This window comes from Bombus pascuorum, chromosome 3 (genome assembly GCF_905332965.1).
Source record: "Bombus pascuorum chromosome 3, iyBomPasc1.1, whole genome shotgun sequence".
Classification (NCBI taxonomy): domain Eukaryota; kingdom Metazoa; phylum Arthropoda; class Insecta; order Hymenoptera; family Apidae; genus Bombus; species Bombus pascuorum.
The window spans coordinates 5,504,589-5,519,354 of record NC_083490.1 but is presented as its reverse complement, the minus strand read 5'-3'; the positions used below and the strand labels follow the sequence as shown (position 1 = coordinate 5,519,354).

The 14,766-nt window shown below is 37.4% G+C and overlaps 2 protein-coding genes across 8 annotated transcripts in view; one reads left to right on the top strand and one right to left on the bottom strand.

The window, feature by feature from the left end:
- The first annotated feature begins 188 nt into the window (after positions 1-188).
- Positions 189-14,582, top strand: LOC132905461 (endonuclease G, mitochondrial). 4 transcript variants are annotated; one of them, XM_060956765.1, is made up of 6 exons: positions 189-566; positions 757-950; positions 1,023-1,259; positions 1,331-1,511; positions 1,595-1,706; positions 14,343-14,582. In XM_060956765.1, exons 1-5 carry the CDS (start codon positions 303-305, stop codon positions 1,691-1,693), a joined length of 975 nt encoding a protein of 324 aa, XP_060812748.1. In that variant the 5' UTR covers positions 189-302; the 3' UTR covers positions 1,694-1,706; positions 14,343-14,582. The 4 variants fall into 4 exon arrangements, with proteins under 4 accessions (XP_060812748.1, XP_060812747.1, XP_060812749.1 ...); XM_060956764.1 differs by lacking the exon at positions 14,343-14,582 and adding an exon at positions 3,567-3,854; XM_060956766.1 differs by lacking the exon at positions 14,343-14,582 and adding an exon at positions 1,762-2,023.
- LOC132905460 (protein crumbs) overlaps positions 2,010-14,766 on the bottom strand; it is a 30,309-nt gene continuing 17,552 nt past the window's right edge. The window contains exons 3-19 of one of the 4 annotated variants that reach the window (XM_060956759.1): positions 14,325-14,505; positions 13,780-13,947; positions 12,650-12,977; positions 11,662-12,122; positions 10,934-11,115; positions 10,661-10,814; positions 9,798-10,262; positions 8,720-9,455; positions 8,231-8,633; positions 7,552-8,007; positions 6,647-7,399; positions 5,691-6,522; positions 5,209-5,578; positions 4,785-5,100; positions 4,352-4,669; positions 4,176-4,271; positions 2,010-4,100 (exon numbers count right to left, since the gene is read on the bottom strand). In XM_060956759.1, coding sequence (XP_060812742.1) covers positions 3,873-4,100; positions 4,176-4,271; positions 4,352-4,669; positions 4,785-5,100; positions 5,209-5,578; positions 5,691-6,522; positions 6,647-7,399; positions 7,552-8,007; positions 8,231-8,633; positions 8,720-9,455; positions 9,798-10,262; positions 10,661-10,814; positions 10,934-11,115; positions 11,662-12,122; positions 12,650-12,977; positions 13,780-13,947; positions 14,325-14,505 — 6,447 coding nt within the window. In that variant the 3' untranslated portion in view covers positions 2,010-3,872. Of the gene's footprint in view, positions 4,101-4,175; positions 4,272-4,351; positions 4,670-4,784; positions 5,120-5,208; positions 5,579-5,690; positions 6,523-6,646; positions 7,400-7,551; positions 8,008-8,230; positions 8,634-8,719; positions 9,456-9,797; positions 10,263-10,660; positions 10,815-10,933; positions 11,116-11,661; positions 12,123-12,649; positions 12,978-13,779; positions 13,948-14,324; positions 14,506-14,766 lie in introns of those variants that run through there. The other 3 variants (XM_060956760.1, XM_060956761.1, XM_060956762.1) reach the window with 3 other exon arrangements.

Below are 14,766 nucleotides of genomic sequence, written 5' to 3'. Positions count from 1 at the left end.
TCTACACATATATGTACAGAGTGTTAATCAAATCAAAGTAATAAAATTTTTACTTATTTTACTTTTGTTAAAAACAAAGAATATCTTTATTTATTTAAAAAATATAAATAATCGTATTACTAGTGAAATCTGCTGCAAATTGTTTGCAAAATCTTTTCTAATTGAATAAAGAAATAGACGCGATGTGGCGATCAACGTATTTACAGTCAGTTACATGTTGTATTCTAGTCTTATAGTGCTGTGAGCAGTGAGAGGTTATAATCACAAGAGAATTATTTATTAAAGACATACTGACTAAAAGTATGACAGCAGTAACGCGAATTATATTGAAATTGAGTGCTGCAACTAGCATAGGTTTTGCTGGTTGGTGTTTGGGGAAATTTTCAGAACAAAAACGACATTTGAATGCAGATATAAAAAACAGTGGAAGTCATATTATTTCGAATGTAAACATCAAAGAAATGCCCGGTTTACCTTTATTTGGAACTGTTTCTGCAGCAGTTCCTATGGAAGTTGATACAAATATGGGTTCAAAATTATCATCGACAGCTACAAGGGTATCAGAAGTAAGTTATTTCAGTCATACTTAACCTCGATAAGTAAATATAAACAGTATGAAAAAAATTTACCTTTATTACATTTATCGCTTGTTACGATAATGGTATTTTTTTCTATTCTGTTATTCATGGTTTATTTATAAAATCCTGTAGAATAAAAAAGGAAAAGTAAAGGTAAAATGATTTTCATTTTTTACAGATTATGAAGTATGGTTTCCCTGGATTGGATCATGTTAGATCTTACGAAGATTTTGTCCTTTCTTATGACAGAAGAAACAGGGTAGCTCATTGGGTCTTTGAACATTTAAATAAAGATAGGTTACAACCCAATGAAGAGATATCACGTAGTAAGTGTGAATTCAAACCTGACCCAAGTATACATCCTTTTTTTAGGTAAATATTTGGAGTTTGAAACTATATAGTATATTTTTTAATTCATGTTTTAATAATTTTATCGGTGATCAGATCAGAAAATCATGATTACAAAGGCAGTGGATACGATCGTGGGCATTTAGCAGCAGCTGGAAATCACAAGTGTTCCCAAAGTCACATAGATCAGACATTTTTCCTAACGAACATGGCACCGCAAGTAGGTGTGGGTTTCAATAGGGATTCTTGGAATAGATTGGAAAAATATGTTAGGCACTTAACTAAAGTTTATAAGGATGTATATGTCTGTACTGGTCCTTTATATTTGCCAAAGTGAGCAAAACTTTGTTACTCTGTATAATTTTCTTTTTTAAATATTTCAATTAAATACACGATGATTACAGAATAGAGGCTAATGGGAAAAAATATGTTCGATATGAAGTTATTGGCACAAATCATGTAGCAGTACCTACTCATTTTTATAAAATAGTTGTTGGCGAAACATATGATTCTAAATTAGAAATGGAAGCATTTGTAATGCCAAATACTCCTATAGATGACAATGTACCTCTAACAAATTTCCAGGTAAATTAATAATATATTGAAATCAGAACTTTATGATATATTCTATATGAATAATCATGATATATATATATATATCGTGACAGGTACCACCAGAAAGTATAGAACGGGCTGCTGGACTTTTATTTTTTGATAAGATCTCACGTGATAAATTAAGTAAAATAAATGGAAAAAATATTCGATAACTACGACATGAAGGTAAGAGGCAAAAATTGAAGTAGGTAGAATATCCTATTTGATCTGAATTTTGTAGATATACGAAATTAATTTAATTGAAAGTAAATATATATTTACTAAATAAAAGAGATTTTAATGAATGATAATATGTATTTATCGATCACTTAAACATCTCTTTAAAAAAAAATTGTACCTGAAAATTTTAAACAACCTTTTATGTATCTCATATATAATAACAAATGTACATATAGCAATATACTTTGTATTTATTATATATGAACTCTTTCTATATGTATTTTATAAAAATGCAAGATAAATACTATGTTGAAATATTTAAATTTTTATTGTTTTTGTACATTTAGTTTAAATTGTAATAATTATTTATGCACAATATTGCATGTTGTCACAAAATAAGTACTCACGTGAAAAGCGCATGCACACGTAATTTTTAGTACTCAAAATTTCAGTCTTGCAGAAAACATTAATGATATTCACTTTATAATACACATAGAACAAAAGTTATTCTTCATAACTTACAATAAAAGTGATTACTCCTATCATTTCAAGTATAAATTCTCCACATAATTGTGTTTTTGATTGATACCACATTATATGTATAATGTAGCGATTACTGTAGTGGATACATCATTCACATCGTGATACTACGATACATGCTTAAGACAAGCATGCTTAGTATTCTGCAATTATTTCAATACATATTTTCTGATTAAAAATTCTTTTTCTACGATGCACACATCAATACGATAAATAGACATTTCTGCTAATCTCGGTCCTATAAGACGAAAGGATAGTACACCTTGGTCAGTATATATGAAAAACATAGTACCAACAATATGTTAACTCTCATTTCTGTAAAGAATAATTATTCTTGGCTATTGAAAAACGATGACATAGTTTTTATTTACGGTTGTATCGTTTATATTTTAATAGACAAGAAAATTCTTCGCTATTACTTTGGTCGTGGTATTAAGTAATTACATACAAAATAATTCATCATTAAATACTATATTCATAATATAAAATGCTAATGGTAGAATCATTATTGTTTTTTTAAACGTAATCTAATCTATGTACAAATTGAACCAGCACAACGTGTCGATACTGACAGTAATTAACGCGTAGCGTGATAACTACCCTTTACAACAATGAAGTCCAAGTTTTTCTCGCGAGTAAACTGGATAGCTTCTACTCCCACGTATCATCCTTTTGTTTCAACAGCGAGGTAGAAAAAGAGAGACGTCATATATAAATTTCTTGATCTCCTAATAAACTCTCTTTTTTCTATAATGACAACGCGTGGAAGGAAACAAAATCGCGTAAAGGGTTCTATCCATGAACAGCGTTGCTTTACAATATTTTTACAAAGTTCCGGCATCTTCACGACGATTCAAATAATAAAAACACTACGCTGTATTGATATTTAACAGTATTTGTATCATGATTGCCCAAAGTTTAACGAGTAAAACAGTAGTAATGAATATCATTATGCTTTAGAGATCTCGATGTAACGTCTGTGTTCAACACAATTTTGCAATGTACATTTTGGATGCTTTAAATTTACCGCTTATAAATAAAAGCTTTAAGTAGGATCAATTAGGCACTAAAATGGACGGGTTTCGTTTCTTAGGAGTTTCTTCCGAGTATTGCTTAAGTTAAGGACACTTAATGAAGTTTTAAGTACACTTTGTATAACTATATGATTTGTTCAAACCAACAGCACGATTAATATATAAATTCTATGGTACATTCCTCATCTCACTGCTCGCGATAAATTTTTTTCTTTTTTAAATTCTTTTCTCAATAATTTTCTTGTGTATCTCATTTTGACTTCTATCTTACAATCAACTTTTAATTTTATAGGCAGTTTTAATACGTTTCATCTTCAGCGTCGCTTTCGGATGTCTTCAAATCAGTTATCATGTCCCAAATTGCTCAACTCGTTATTTCAATGTGACAGCTGCGTGATATGGTAGCATGGACTAGAAAACGCGCGATGAAACCCCGTATATTTTCATTGATCGTTTGGAAGCAGTTTCGCCGTGAGAACGACACTCTTTTTTCTCTTTAAACAACAAATACTGCGATAACGATGCATATTCCCGGCAGACTAGGATTTTTCGAGACGCGAAACATTCGTACTATGTTCCTCCGTTACGAAATAAATTCTTAGATTAATCTCTCTTCCGGTGGTGGCTTCATCACATTGTCCATTTCTACACGCGGATTACTGAATTCTTGAGCGCTTGGACTGTATGTTCCTCGAGTAGCACGTTTCTTTCTAGCCATCATGAATAACGCAACTAAAGAACCTGCTGCAATAATGAACAGGCATCCGACGATAGGACCAACGATTACCGCTATATCGAGTGCTTGACTACCCAAAAAGTTTTCCGTCTAAAAGAGAACACAACATTTATCGCACGTAATTGTACGTAAAAGAAATTATTATTCTAAAATATTAGAACGTACCTCTGTACAGTTTTGTCCGGTATAGTCCGGTGTGCATTGACACTTGTAACCGCCGTCATCTCCACATTTGCACGTACCTCCATTTTGACAATAATCCTGTTAAGGGAAGGAATATGAGATATAGGAAAACTAATCGTCAGTGTAGCGAGTAAGAGAAATTATCCGAGAAACAATACCGCTTTACAAGGATCCGTCATTCCGCAATTGTATCCGCAATAACCTGGATCGCAAATACATTGGTAAGTTCCTGGTAAATTTTCGCATCGTCCTTGACCACAATCGGTCGTTGGCAGTACACATTCATCTATATCAAACGAACAATCCTGTCCTATATAACCGGTGTCGTTACAATCACACACGAAACTATCTACACCGTCGTAGCATTTTCCATCGTTTTTGCATGGTATATTTCCTTCTGCATCTGGCGCGCAGTCATCTATGTTAATTTCGCAATAGAGTCCAGAATAGCCAGGTAGACAAGTACACCTAGGTGTCTGGTAATTTAAAGTAATAGATTATTACATATTACAAATAATTATACATTAAATCATAGATTAAATCATACATTAAATCAAAATTCTCATTGTATAAACCTGATATGCTATATACCTGATGCAAGTAATCGCATCTACCACCGTTTTGGCACTTTCGTCCAATACAGTAAGGAGTATCACAGATTGAACCTTCGTAACCGGTCGTACAAGTGCAAGTGAAGTTGTCGCTAGTTTGTGGATTTACAATATCCGCGCAACTACCACCGTTTTTGCAAGGTTGATTTTCGCAAGTAATTAGGCGAAAGTTCTCACATCGCTCGCCGGTAAATTGATCTGGACATTCGCAACGGAAATATCCAGGAAGATTTATACATACACCATCGTGCTGGCAAGGGCTAAGGGTTACGCACTCGTTTATGTCACTGTCGCATCTGAAATAAAGAGAAGCATCTAAGATAGCGTAAATTTAGTTTTTCCTGATTTTCGATAAGAAACGAGTGTATTGAGATTTGATGTAATAAATTATGTTATATACTAACAACCATCCCTGCCAGCCGCTATTACACACACACGTATAATTGGCGATTCCATCGATACATGTTGCTCCATTTTTGCATTTATTATCAATACATTCGTCGATGTTAAGGGAGCAATCGTCCTTTGCGTATCCAGCGGGGCATTCGCAAATGTAACTGTTTGCTTTATCAAAACAGTAGCCGTCATTTTTGCAATCGGAGTCGAAGCAAAGTTGACAGCCAATACTGTCATGATACGTTGAATTATTTTCTTGTAATGCTAAGTACTCTAAGGGTGTAAAATTGGCGTTTTGATATACTTCTTCGTACGTGAAATAATGTAGAAGCATACTTCCAATTCTTACTTCACCCAAGCATCCTTTAAAAGCTTCTCCTGTAAAATAGAAGACATATTTCTAGTCACGATGTAAATAAAAATATATAACAAATATTACGTAAATATTACGCGTATAATTAAAAAATATTTATGTACGCTAATATATTACCTGACATTACATTATAAGGTGGAGGAGCGGTGGTCAATGTACGTTCAGTAAAATCTATCGAATTTTCGTTAATACCGCTTTTATTTTCTAGGATCTGTTTTCCAGGGCCTATCGTTATGTAACTATGTTTATTCGATAAAACAGAGCCGAGTCCACCAAGGGTGACCGTTCCGGTAATTAATAAATCATACCACAAAGGAAAACTAAAGTTCGGGCTAACGTGCGATGCATATTCGTCGTTAGAATTTGCATATCCGCATTCCATGGAATTATTGCTCAACCTCAATACGATAGACGTCCAATTACCATCAGGTTCGACTTTACCAAATGTTAGTATTCCTTGATTCTGCAAGTTCAAGCGCCAAGATACCGTGACCTTGTCTTTGTAAACAGAAACGGTAAAATGCTGATCGCCTATACGAGGCGCAATATGCATTAACGTGCCACCGGTATTCGATCGATACGTAATCTGAATGGTATCGATCGTCGAGTCGGTCACATTTTTCTCTTCGACCTGATTATAAACGTAGGTGAAAGAAGTCGTGACACCGTTAAAAGTAGCATTAGCGATGCACTCATAACCATCGTCTAGATTTTGACATTTCGATCCAGAAGGACAATCCTGCAGTTGACAGAATTCCATTTCCTGGCAAGTTTTACCGGTATATCCTCGTGGACATTGGCACCAAAAGTCGTTCCACGTAACGTGGCAAGTTCCATTGTGATCGCATGGACTACTCACGCATACGTTGTCGGATATCACACCCTTAAGAATTTTGTCATTATCGAAAGTCACGTTACCAAATTGTATTGGGGTGGGAATATCGTTTGCCTATAAAATATTGTTTTATATTATCGCTAAAATATTCTATTGTAATTTATCACGCGCGATATAATTTTTAATGAAATTTTGTAATAGCGTATTACGCAGATCGAATTGACAAACGTATCGTTACCTTTAGAGGAAAGAATTCGACGACCATAGTCTCAATGCCATTCGATATTTGAACATCTTGAATAATTCCCTTGAAGTTAACTTGCGGCACTTGCGGTACTTCTATCTGGCGATTGTCAACTTGCCGTATGTATCTGGATGCTTGTGGCATGCCACCCAAATATAGTACAGTTACGTTCAATTGACCGGACGCGCTGATAGTTTTCCGGAAATATTCGGTACCGTTAATCTTCACTTGCACCAATGTTACGTTTCTAATTACTTGTATTAGATGATTGTTTCCATCGTTTAATTTTACGCCGCCAACGGTGTATGCCTCTGAACCGTTAAACTGAATCCTAACGAGTAATTCGCCTCCTTCCAATTGAGCTGCTATGTAAGTTTTCTCCCGAGGTTTAAGATCCGTTTGAGGATTCGGTTCTGTTCCTAGATAAAATATATCACCCCTATCTTGTCTCGTGCGAATAAACATGGAAATATCGACGATCGATCTAACTGCTCGTCTAGCCATATCGGACACTTTTACGGTTACGTATCCGTTTGTGATATTCTCATATCCGAACGTCGCTGCTGTCATGTTGTATTGACAGGTATGACCAAGATACGGTCTCTCACATTTACAGGAAAAGTCACGCCACCTGTCCGTGCAGTGGCCACCGTTTTTACAACGATTTGGTGAACATTGGGCTTCGCGCGGACATCCTGGCTCAACGTCCTCCATGTATACGGTTTTTGATGAGGTACCAGAGTACACCTGAATTATGACAGTTAGGAAATTTTTCATAATTTTGATAAGCTCGTACGACAGATATTTCTTATTTAATATCTTAATTTAAAATTCCATAAATTCAATGGATTTTAATGTGACTACGTATATCGTTTATGATCCGAAGATATCGAACGTACCCACTCTCCGTTAATGACTACATCCTCGGTGCAGCCCACAAAGAAAGATGGGCCATGGGTTAACCGCCGAAGATAATTGGTTGTACCGCCGACATAAGTCATCGGGAAAGATGTATGATTTAAATTGGAACCTTCGTTTAGACTAATGGGATAGATCGTTTGTTCCTCGTTAGCCGAGAGTACTAGATGCGTAGCGTTGATCGCTACGAACACTTTTTGCCAAGTGGAATCGTTCAATTCACTGCCGATAAATACGCCCTCCCATTTGTTCAGAAGGCTCGAGTGCAAATTTAGCTTGCCATTAACGAGTTGGAGGATATAAAATGTCGAGCCTTTTCCGATAGCCAGTAATCCATTTGGTAAAGTCGTTCGAAAGCGAAATTGTATGTCGTATCCTTCGTCTCGAGTGGTATTCACCAAAACGTATGAGCTGCCGTTCAAAGACATTGTTGTCACCTATGAGAAAAAACAAAAGGAAACGGTATGAATTGGAAGCCAGCAAGAAGTTGCGACCTGTACGTTTACGCACCTTCTTCTGTGTCGCGTATTTATGCGTAAGGCGATACAAAGAGCGTGATCAAGTGAGATAGGCAATGAATTTAAGAAATTGAAACAACTTGTAAATTTACAGGAAGAAAAGAATGGCATGTCAAAGTACGTAAATATAAACGATGCTTACGTAATCGCAAATTTCTCCGTGATATCCGTTCGGGCAGGTACAGTTGAATTTATGTATCGTTTCATCGACGAGATATGGCCAACAAGTTCCACCGTTTTGACAAGCATTTCCTTGACAACCGATCAGTTCTACCGAACAATTTTTACCACCGTATTCTGGCTCACAAGTGCAGGTATAATCAGCTCTTCCATCGGTACACACGCCGTGCTCGCAGGGTGAATATCTTTTACACTCGTCGATATCGTGTTGACAATGATCGCCTTCATATCCCTCGTCGCATTCGCAAGTGTAACCGCCAATACGGTCTACGCAGGTTCCAGCTTGGCATGGATTACTATCGCACTCGTTAATATTTACTTCGCAGTTTTTTCCCGTAACACCTTGTACGCAAAGACATTCGTATCTGAAAATAAATTGTTAAAAGTACAATTAGTTCTTCTTTCTTCGGATTATTTTTTGTTTTTTTACTTCGAGCATCACGATGCTTACCCACTCGCATTCGCATAGCTGAACTCTTGATTGAATATCGAAGGTAACGTCAACGCGTCACTTTTGTACAATTCCATGTTAGATCTCTCCAAGCAAGTACCATTATACTGACAAGGTGAACTCTCGCATTCGTTTATATCGACTTCGCAATTTTTGCCAGTATAGCCGGCGTAACACTGGCATTTGTAATTCTTGACATCGTCTATGCAATGAGCACCGTTCACACATGGTCCTGACCGACAGTCGTCGATATTTTTCTCACAATGTATACCCTCGAAACCGGTGTCGGCACAGTCACAGGTGTAATTGTTTATACCGTCTATACATTGGCCATGATTTAAACAGGGCAATGGTTCACAATCGTCGATATTTATCTCACAGTTTAATCCACGGAAACCAGGTGAACAAATACACATGTAACTAGCGATCTCATCGACGCAGGTTGCGCCGTTTAAACAAGGATTGCTTTCGCATTCGTTCACATCCACGTCGCATGTTTTCCCGGAATAACCAGCTGGACACTGACACTCGAACGTGTTAATACCATCGATACACGTAGCGTTATTTTTACACGGACCGCATAAGCATTCGTCAATGTCGATGTCGCAGTGATCTCCGGAAAATCCCGGTCTGCAGAAGCAATTATAGCTGCCATTTGTATTCACGCAAATACCGTTGTTACATAATGAGCTACCTTCTACCTCGCATTCGTTCACATCCTCCTCGCAAAATTTTCCTATGAATTTGAATAATCGATTAGTGGGTACAAGTAATTGACGGTCGAATGGAAAGTTTGAACAAGGCTCTAGAGCACATTTGGCACATTTTTGGGGGAAATCAGGTTGTTTCGTGAGCTCAACTCCTAACGCGTTTCTTGTGTTCGACGCGTGTATTAAAACGAACGACAGGGACTATAGGACCGTGCTTTGCTATTAACTCAACCATTGACCAAAATGTACCATCGACCCTTGTTCGAGATTTCACTTTTCGATTTAACATATGACAATTGGCGAAAATAATTACATATAAAAATAATAAAATAATAAGAAATAAAAAATAAGAAAATAATAAAATATACCTTTGAAACCATCTCTGCATTTGCATTCAAAACCCTGTTCTCCGCGATCGATACACGTGCCGCTGTTACAAGGTTTCGTCGCGCAATGGTCAACGATAAGGGTACAATTGGGATCTCTGTAACCCTCGCGACATTTACACTCGTAACCAGCGATACCATCAACGCAAACTTTCCCATCAGGGCATAGCACATCGACGCAGTCGTCCACATTCACGTCGCAAATCTTGCCTTCGAAGCCGCGAGGGCACTCGCAAACAAATTCTCGTCGAGACCTTGGTATCAGCGTGCAATTCCCATTATTCTGGCAAGGATTTGACGCGCACGCATTGTACTCGCGTTCGCAATTTTCATCCATGAAGTCTTTCGTACAGTTGCATATGTATCCATTGATTCGATCGATACAAGTACCGCCGTTTTGACAAGGTTGTGATAAGCACTCGTCTACGTTGATCTGACAATTTTTACCTAGTGAAATTAAGATTGCTTTTATTAAACGATATCTATTTTTTATTTATAGAACGATTTAGAAGCAAATAACAGGTATTTCGTTCGCTTGTGATAAAGTTAGTCGTTTAGAAAATAAGAAATATCTGTTATTTGCAATCTTGATTCATCCTCTCCATTCTAGGTAGCAAAATTAAAATAAAAATATAACGTAGAGATAATTCGCGGATGCTTCGTTCGTTGATGGAGGAATAAACGCGAATAATTAGAATATCCAATGCTTGATGCAGAGTAGATGAAACAAATTCAAGTGGCAATGAATGAATGTCAGTTACACATTACGAATATGGTAAAACGAGTATTAACGTAGAATTTGACAAGCAAAGCTTCGTGCGAGAGTTTGCGAATAAATTGATTACCAGTGTATCCTGGAAGACATTGACAGTAGTAGCTATTTTGTTGATCGATGCAGATGCCGCCGTTACGACAGGGATCACTGGAGCACTCGTCGACGTCGATGGAGCACTCGGGGCCTGTCCATCCTGGCTCGCAGGTGCAATAATAACCGCCGGGCTGTTCGAAGCGAGACGTAACAAACAAAGCAAGAGGCCACATAGAGATATATTTGACGGGACGCGGTTGATTAATCGGCTGGGTGTGCATGCAAAGCGATTTGCAAATGTCTGACTCACATAATCGTGACAAGCGGAAGCTTGTTTGCAAGGTAGATCGCGACAAGTGATCGGATCCTTGCATTGAGGTCCTGTCCAAAATCTTGGGCACTGACACATAACACCGAAACGAGTCTCGAGACAACTGCCTCCGTTGTAGCAAGCGGAACACCAATCAGAGGCGGGTGATAGACAAGTGGTTCCTAATGGTCCACGCGTTACGCAAAGACAATACGAAACATTTAAGAAAGAAATACGAAAAAGGATTAGTCGAGTAAAGGAGACGATGATTTAGAGAGACGTTAATCACGATACAAACGTATTGTCGACAACAACAATTTTACGTAATTTTCCACTTTCGGCTAAAATAGACTTTATTCTGGATAAAACAGACGTAACAGACGCACACGGTGAGCGTAACGATGACGTAAATGGTGATAGCGATTAACAGACCGCGGATGTTTGTGCATTTACGTGCAACTCGATTATGCAAAAAATCTATAAAATAGTCAAACTGTGTGTACTCGTTATGATATTTGATAAGCGATAAACAAATTTTTCGCGTAGGATCTGTTTATCTAATTGGAAAATATGAATTTGCACAAACATCGGTAGCCTGGTTTAAATTATTTTTTTAAAAGAAAACGAACGAATTCCTTTATACATTGAGATTTCAACACATTCGTTATATTTACAATTTCAAGCTGTGTCTTACACTTTCACTAATAGGAATTTAATCTATTACTCACCTTTCCATTCCGGCGGACAAGTACAGTTGAATCCGTCTTTGTTACTTGTGCATGCTCCGCCATTACTACATGGATTACTGGCACAATAATTGATGGTGCAATTCGGAGGATTGCCCATGAATCCAGGATTACAGACGCATTGTGGCCCATGTGCGTCTTCTACACAGATGCTATTCGGCGGGCATGCCGCGTTCTCGCACAAACTCTTAAGCTCGCAGTGTCGACCGGCGTATCCGGACGGACAATTACAATGATAGGAACCAACGTCGTCCACGCAATCGGCGTCGTGCATGCAAGGATTCGACAAGCACTCGTTTAAGTTCAATTCACAATTTTGACCCTCGAAACCGTTCGGACAGTGACAGATGTAGCCACCGTAATTATCATAGCACACGCCGTTATTCAAGCAGGGATTCGCCAAGCATTCGTCGATGTCAATTTCGCAATTACCACCTTCGTATCTGTAATAGGATGAAAACGATTAATAATTCACTATAATTTTTCTGCCTCAACAGGTTTATCTTTCAACCGTTTTGTAACGGTTGTTGATTAGATATCGAATACACACACGTATCGAAGATAATTATATTTTTCTACTAAGGATGCGAGTTCTCATTCGAACGCTAAAAAGTAGAACTTGGTTCGTTTATTTTTTGTATCTAATATGTTTATTATATACTAACAATAAGATGTTATTTCTCTTCTTTAGATATTGAAAGTTTCAAACTTTTATTTCTGAACGTGTATGATGCGAAATGTACCAATGTATTTCATACATTCCAAAGAGATCACGTTTTTCGAAGCGTCGATAAAAGAATTATTGCCAGACGGCGTAGAGAAATGTGCAAATAAATTGGCAAGGAATTTAATCGACAGTTTCATAATGTACAGTGTACTACAAAAATGACAAACTAAAACGAGAGTATACGTAAACTGCTTGAGACTTTCCCTCGAATTATTTAATACGACGTAAACGCCAGAGACGTACCCAGTTCTATCGCATATGCAGGTATAATTGTTGATACCATCGATGCAAACTCCACCGTGTCTGCAAGGATTCGGTGCGCATTCGTTAAAATTGGTTTCGCAATTTTTCCCCGTCCAACCAGGCAGGCACTCGCACTTATATTCGCTTTCGGTGAGCGCTATGCAAACACCTTCGTTTCTGCATGGACTTTGTTCGCAAAGTCGTACACCGAGCTGCGATTCGCAGTAAATTCCGGTAAAGCCTGGCTTGCAGATACAGCTAAAGTCTCCTTTCGAGTCTTCGTTGCATGTGCCACCGTTGCGGCAAGGACTGCTCATACATGGCGGACCTGACAAATTTTATATGGATAAAGTACTTTAGCATTTATCGGGAAACAGCATCTCTAGTAGCTCTAATAGCGAAAGAATGCGATACCAGTGCTTCCGAAATCCAAACACCTGTTGTCAGATAAAAGAGCCCATAATAAAAGAAAACGCGATAGGATCGGCAACTTGAAACTTATATTTGACAAGCAGATAGGAATGTTAGTATACAGTTCTTATTTATAGAAAGCCCGGCAAATGTATGGTGTTCCAGGTAGTTAGTGTCTTCGGCATGCTAATTTTCTTTAGCTCGTGATTGAAATAAAATAACGTGGAACGAGATGTTCGAGCAGAATATCCACCGTGCAAACTCGTTTCTTATAAACACTCGGCTTTAATTGAGAATTAAAGACGTGTTATTCGTGATATGTGATTCGTTGCGATATTCTATGTATGTATGTCATTCAAAAGAGGCAGACAGATGATGAAACTCATGCAAAGATTATAGACGAAAGTTAAAAAAGAGAATCCATGGCCGACTGAATCTTAATCGATATTTTAAAGCTTAATTTAGAGACCAATATTTCCAGTCACGATTATATTATAAAAGGAATAAACAACGAGAAACTAAAATAAATATAACACGATTCGTTACGATGAATTTAACCGTGACTTGCTTTTAAAAATTTCTACGCTAAGCAACGTAATTCTATTTACGGTGAAGAAATTACGATCGTAATTTATGATAACGCGTATTTCTACAAGGCCATGGATCTATTTCTATCTTTCGCTCTGTGCCAGAATCCCGTATTCGTCGTCAATGTCTACCGTTGTCAATTTGACAGTTGTTGCCGGAATATCGGGCGTAACAGTGACACTCGTAACGATCCTGCCGTGACACGCATTTACCATGCATCATGCATGGCTCGTGATGGCAGAAATCCATGGTGGTGATTGCACTTGATCCTAGACCACCGTTAAGTCCGCTCGTACCACCTGAAAATTTCGTAGGAAAATCTGCCATGCAATCTGCTACTTGTATCATAAATCGCACATACGAGTAGTCTGAGAGTTTACGCAGGAACCAACTAAATATACGTGATTTTCACTCCGAAAGGTGTGCAGTGATCCAAAAATCTACAGCTTAGTACTGGATTGTTCGTCTACGGAAATTCTATTCTGTGGTTCAATTGCTGTTCATCTGTGGTTCAATTCCGCTTGTAATTGAACCAAACAAAGGAGAATGTGTTATTTCGCACGTATTTAGTATCTAGTCAATTTCTACATTGTCAATATCTTTCTTTCTTACTCGGCAAGATATTCTAAATAATATGAATATTAATATTCGTTTGAAAGAACGTTGAAATCCTTACATCCTTTGTTTTCCGCAGGACAGGGGCCAAAGATAGCTCCGTTATTGATGGAATCGTTAAAAAGAATACCAGGACCTTGAAGGATACATCCTCTGAACGCTTCTCCCACGATAAGGGAGCCATTCATATCGTAATCGGGCAGCGTAAGGATCGCAGCATTGTACGTTGCATTAGCAATTACCTAAACAGAATCAGTCAAAAAAATCAACGTTGTAACGAGAAATAGAAATATAGCTTTGAAGTCTCAGGTCCGCCAAAGAGGTAAAAATCACTCTTTCGATCGTGCGTCCCTTTAAAAAAGAATAAAAGAAAACTTAAGTCGAATAGTGATCTGGACAATAGAAGAAGAGAGGAAAAAACATTTTTTAAGATTACGTTTTTCATTTCATAAAGTTTCATAAATATCGATGTACGACTTTAAAGGGAAACATTATAATTTAAG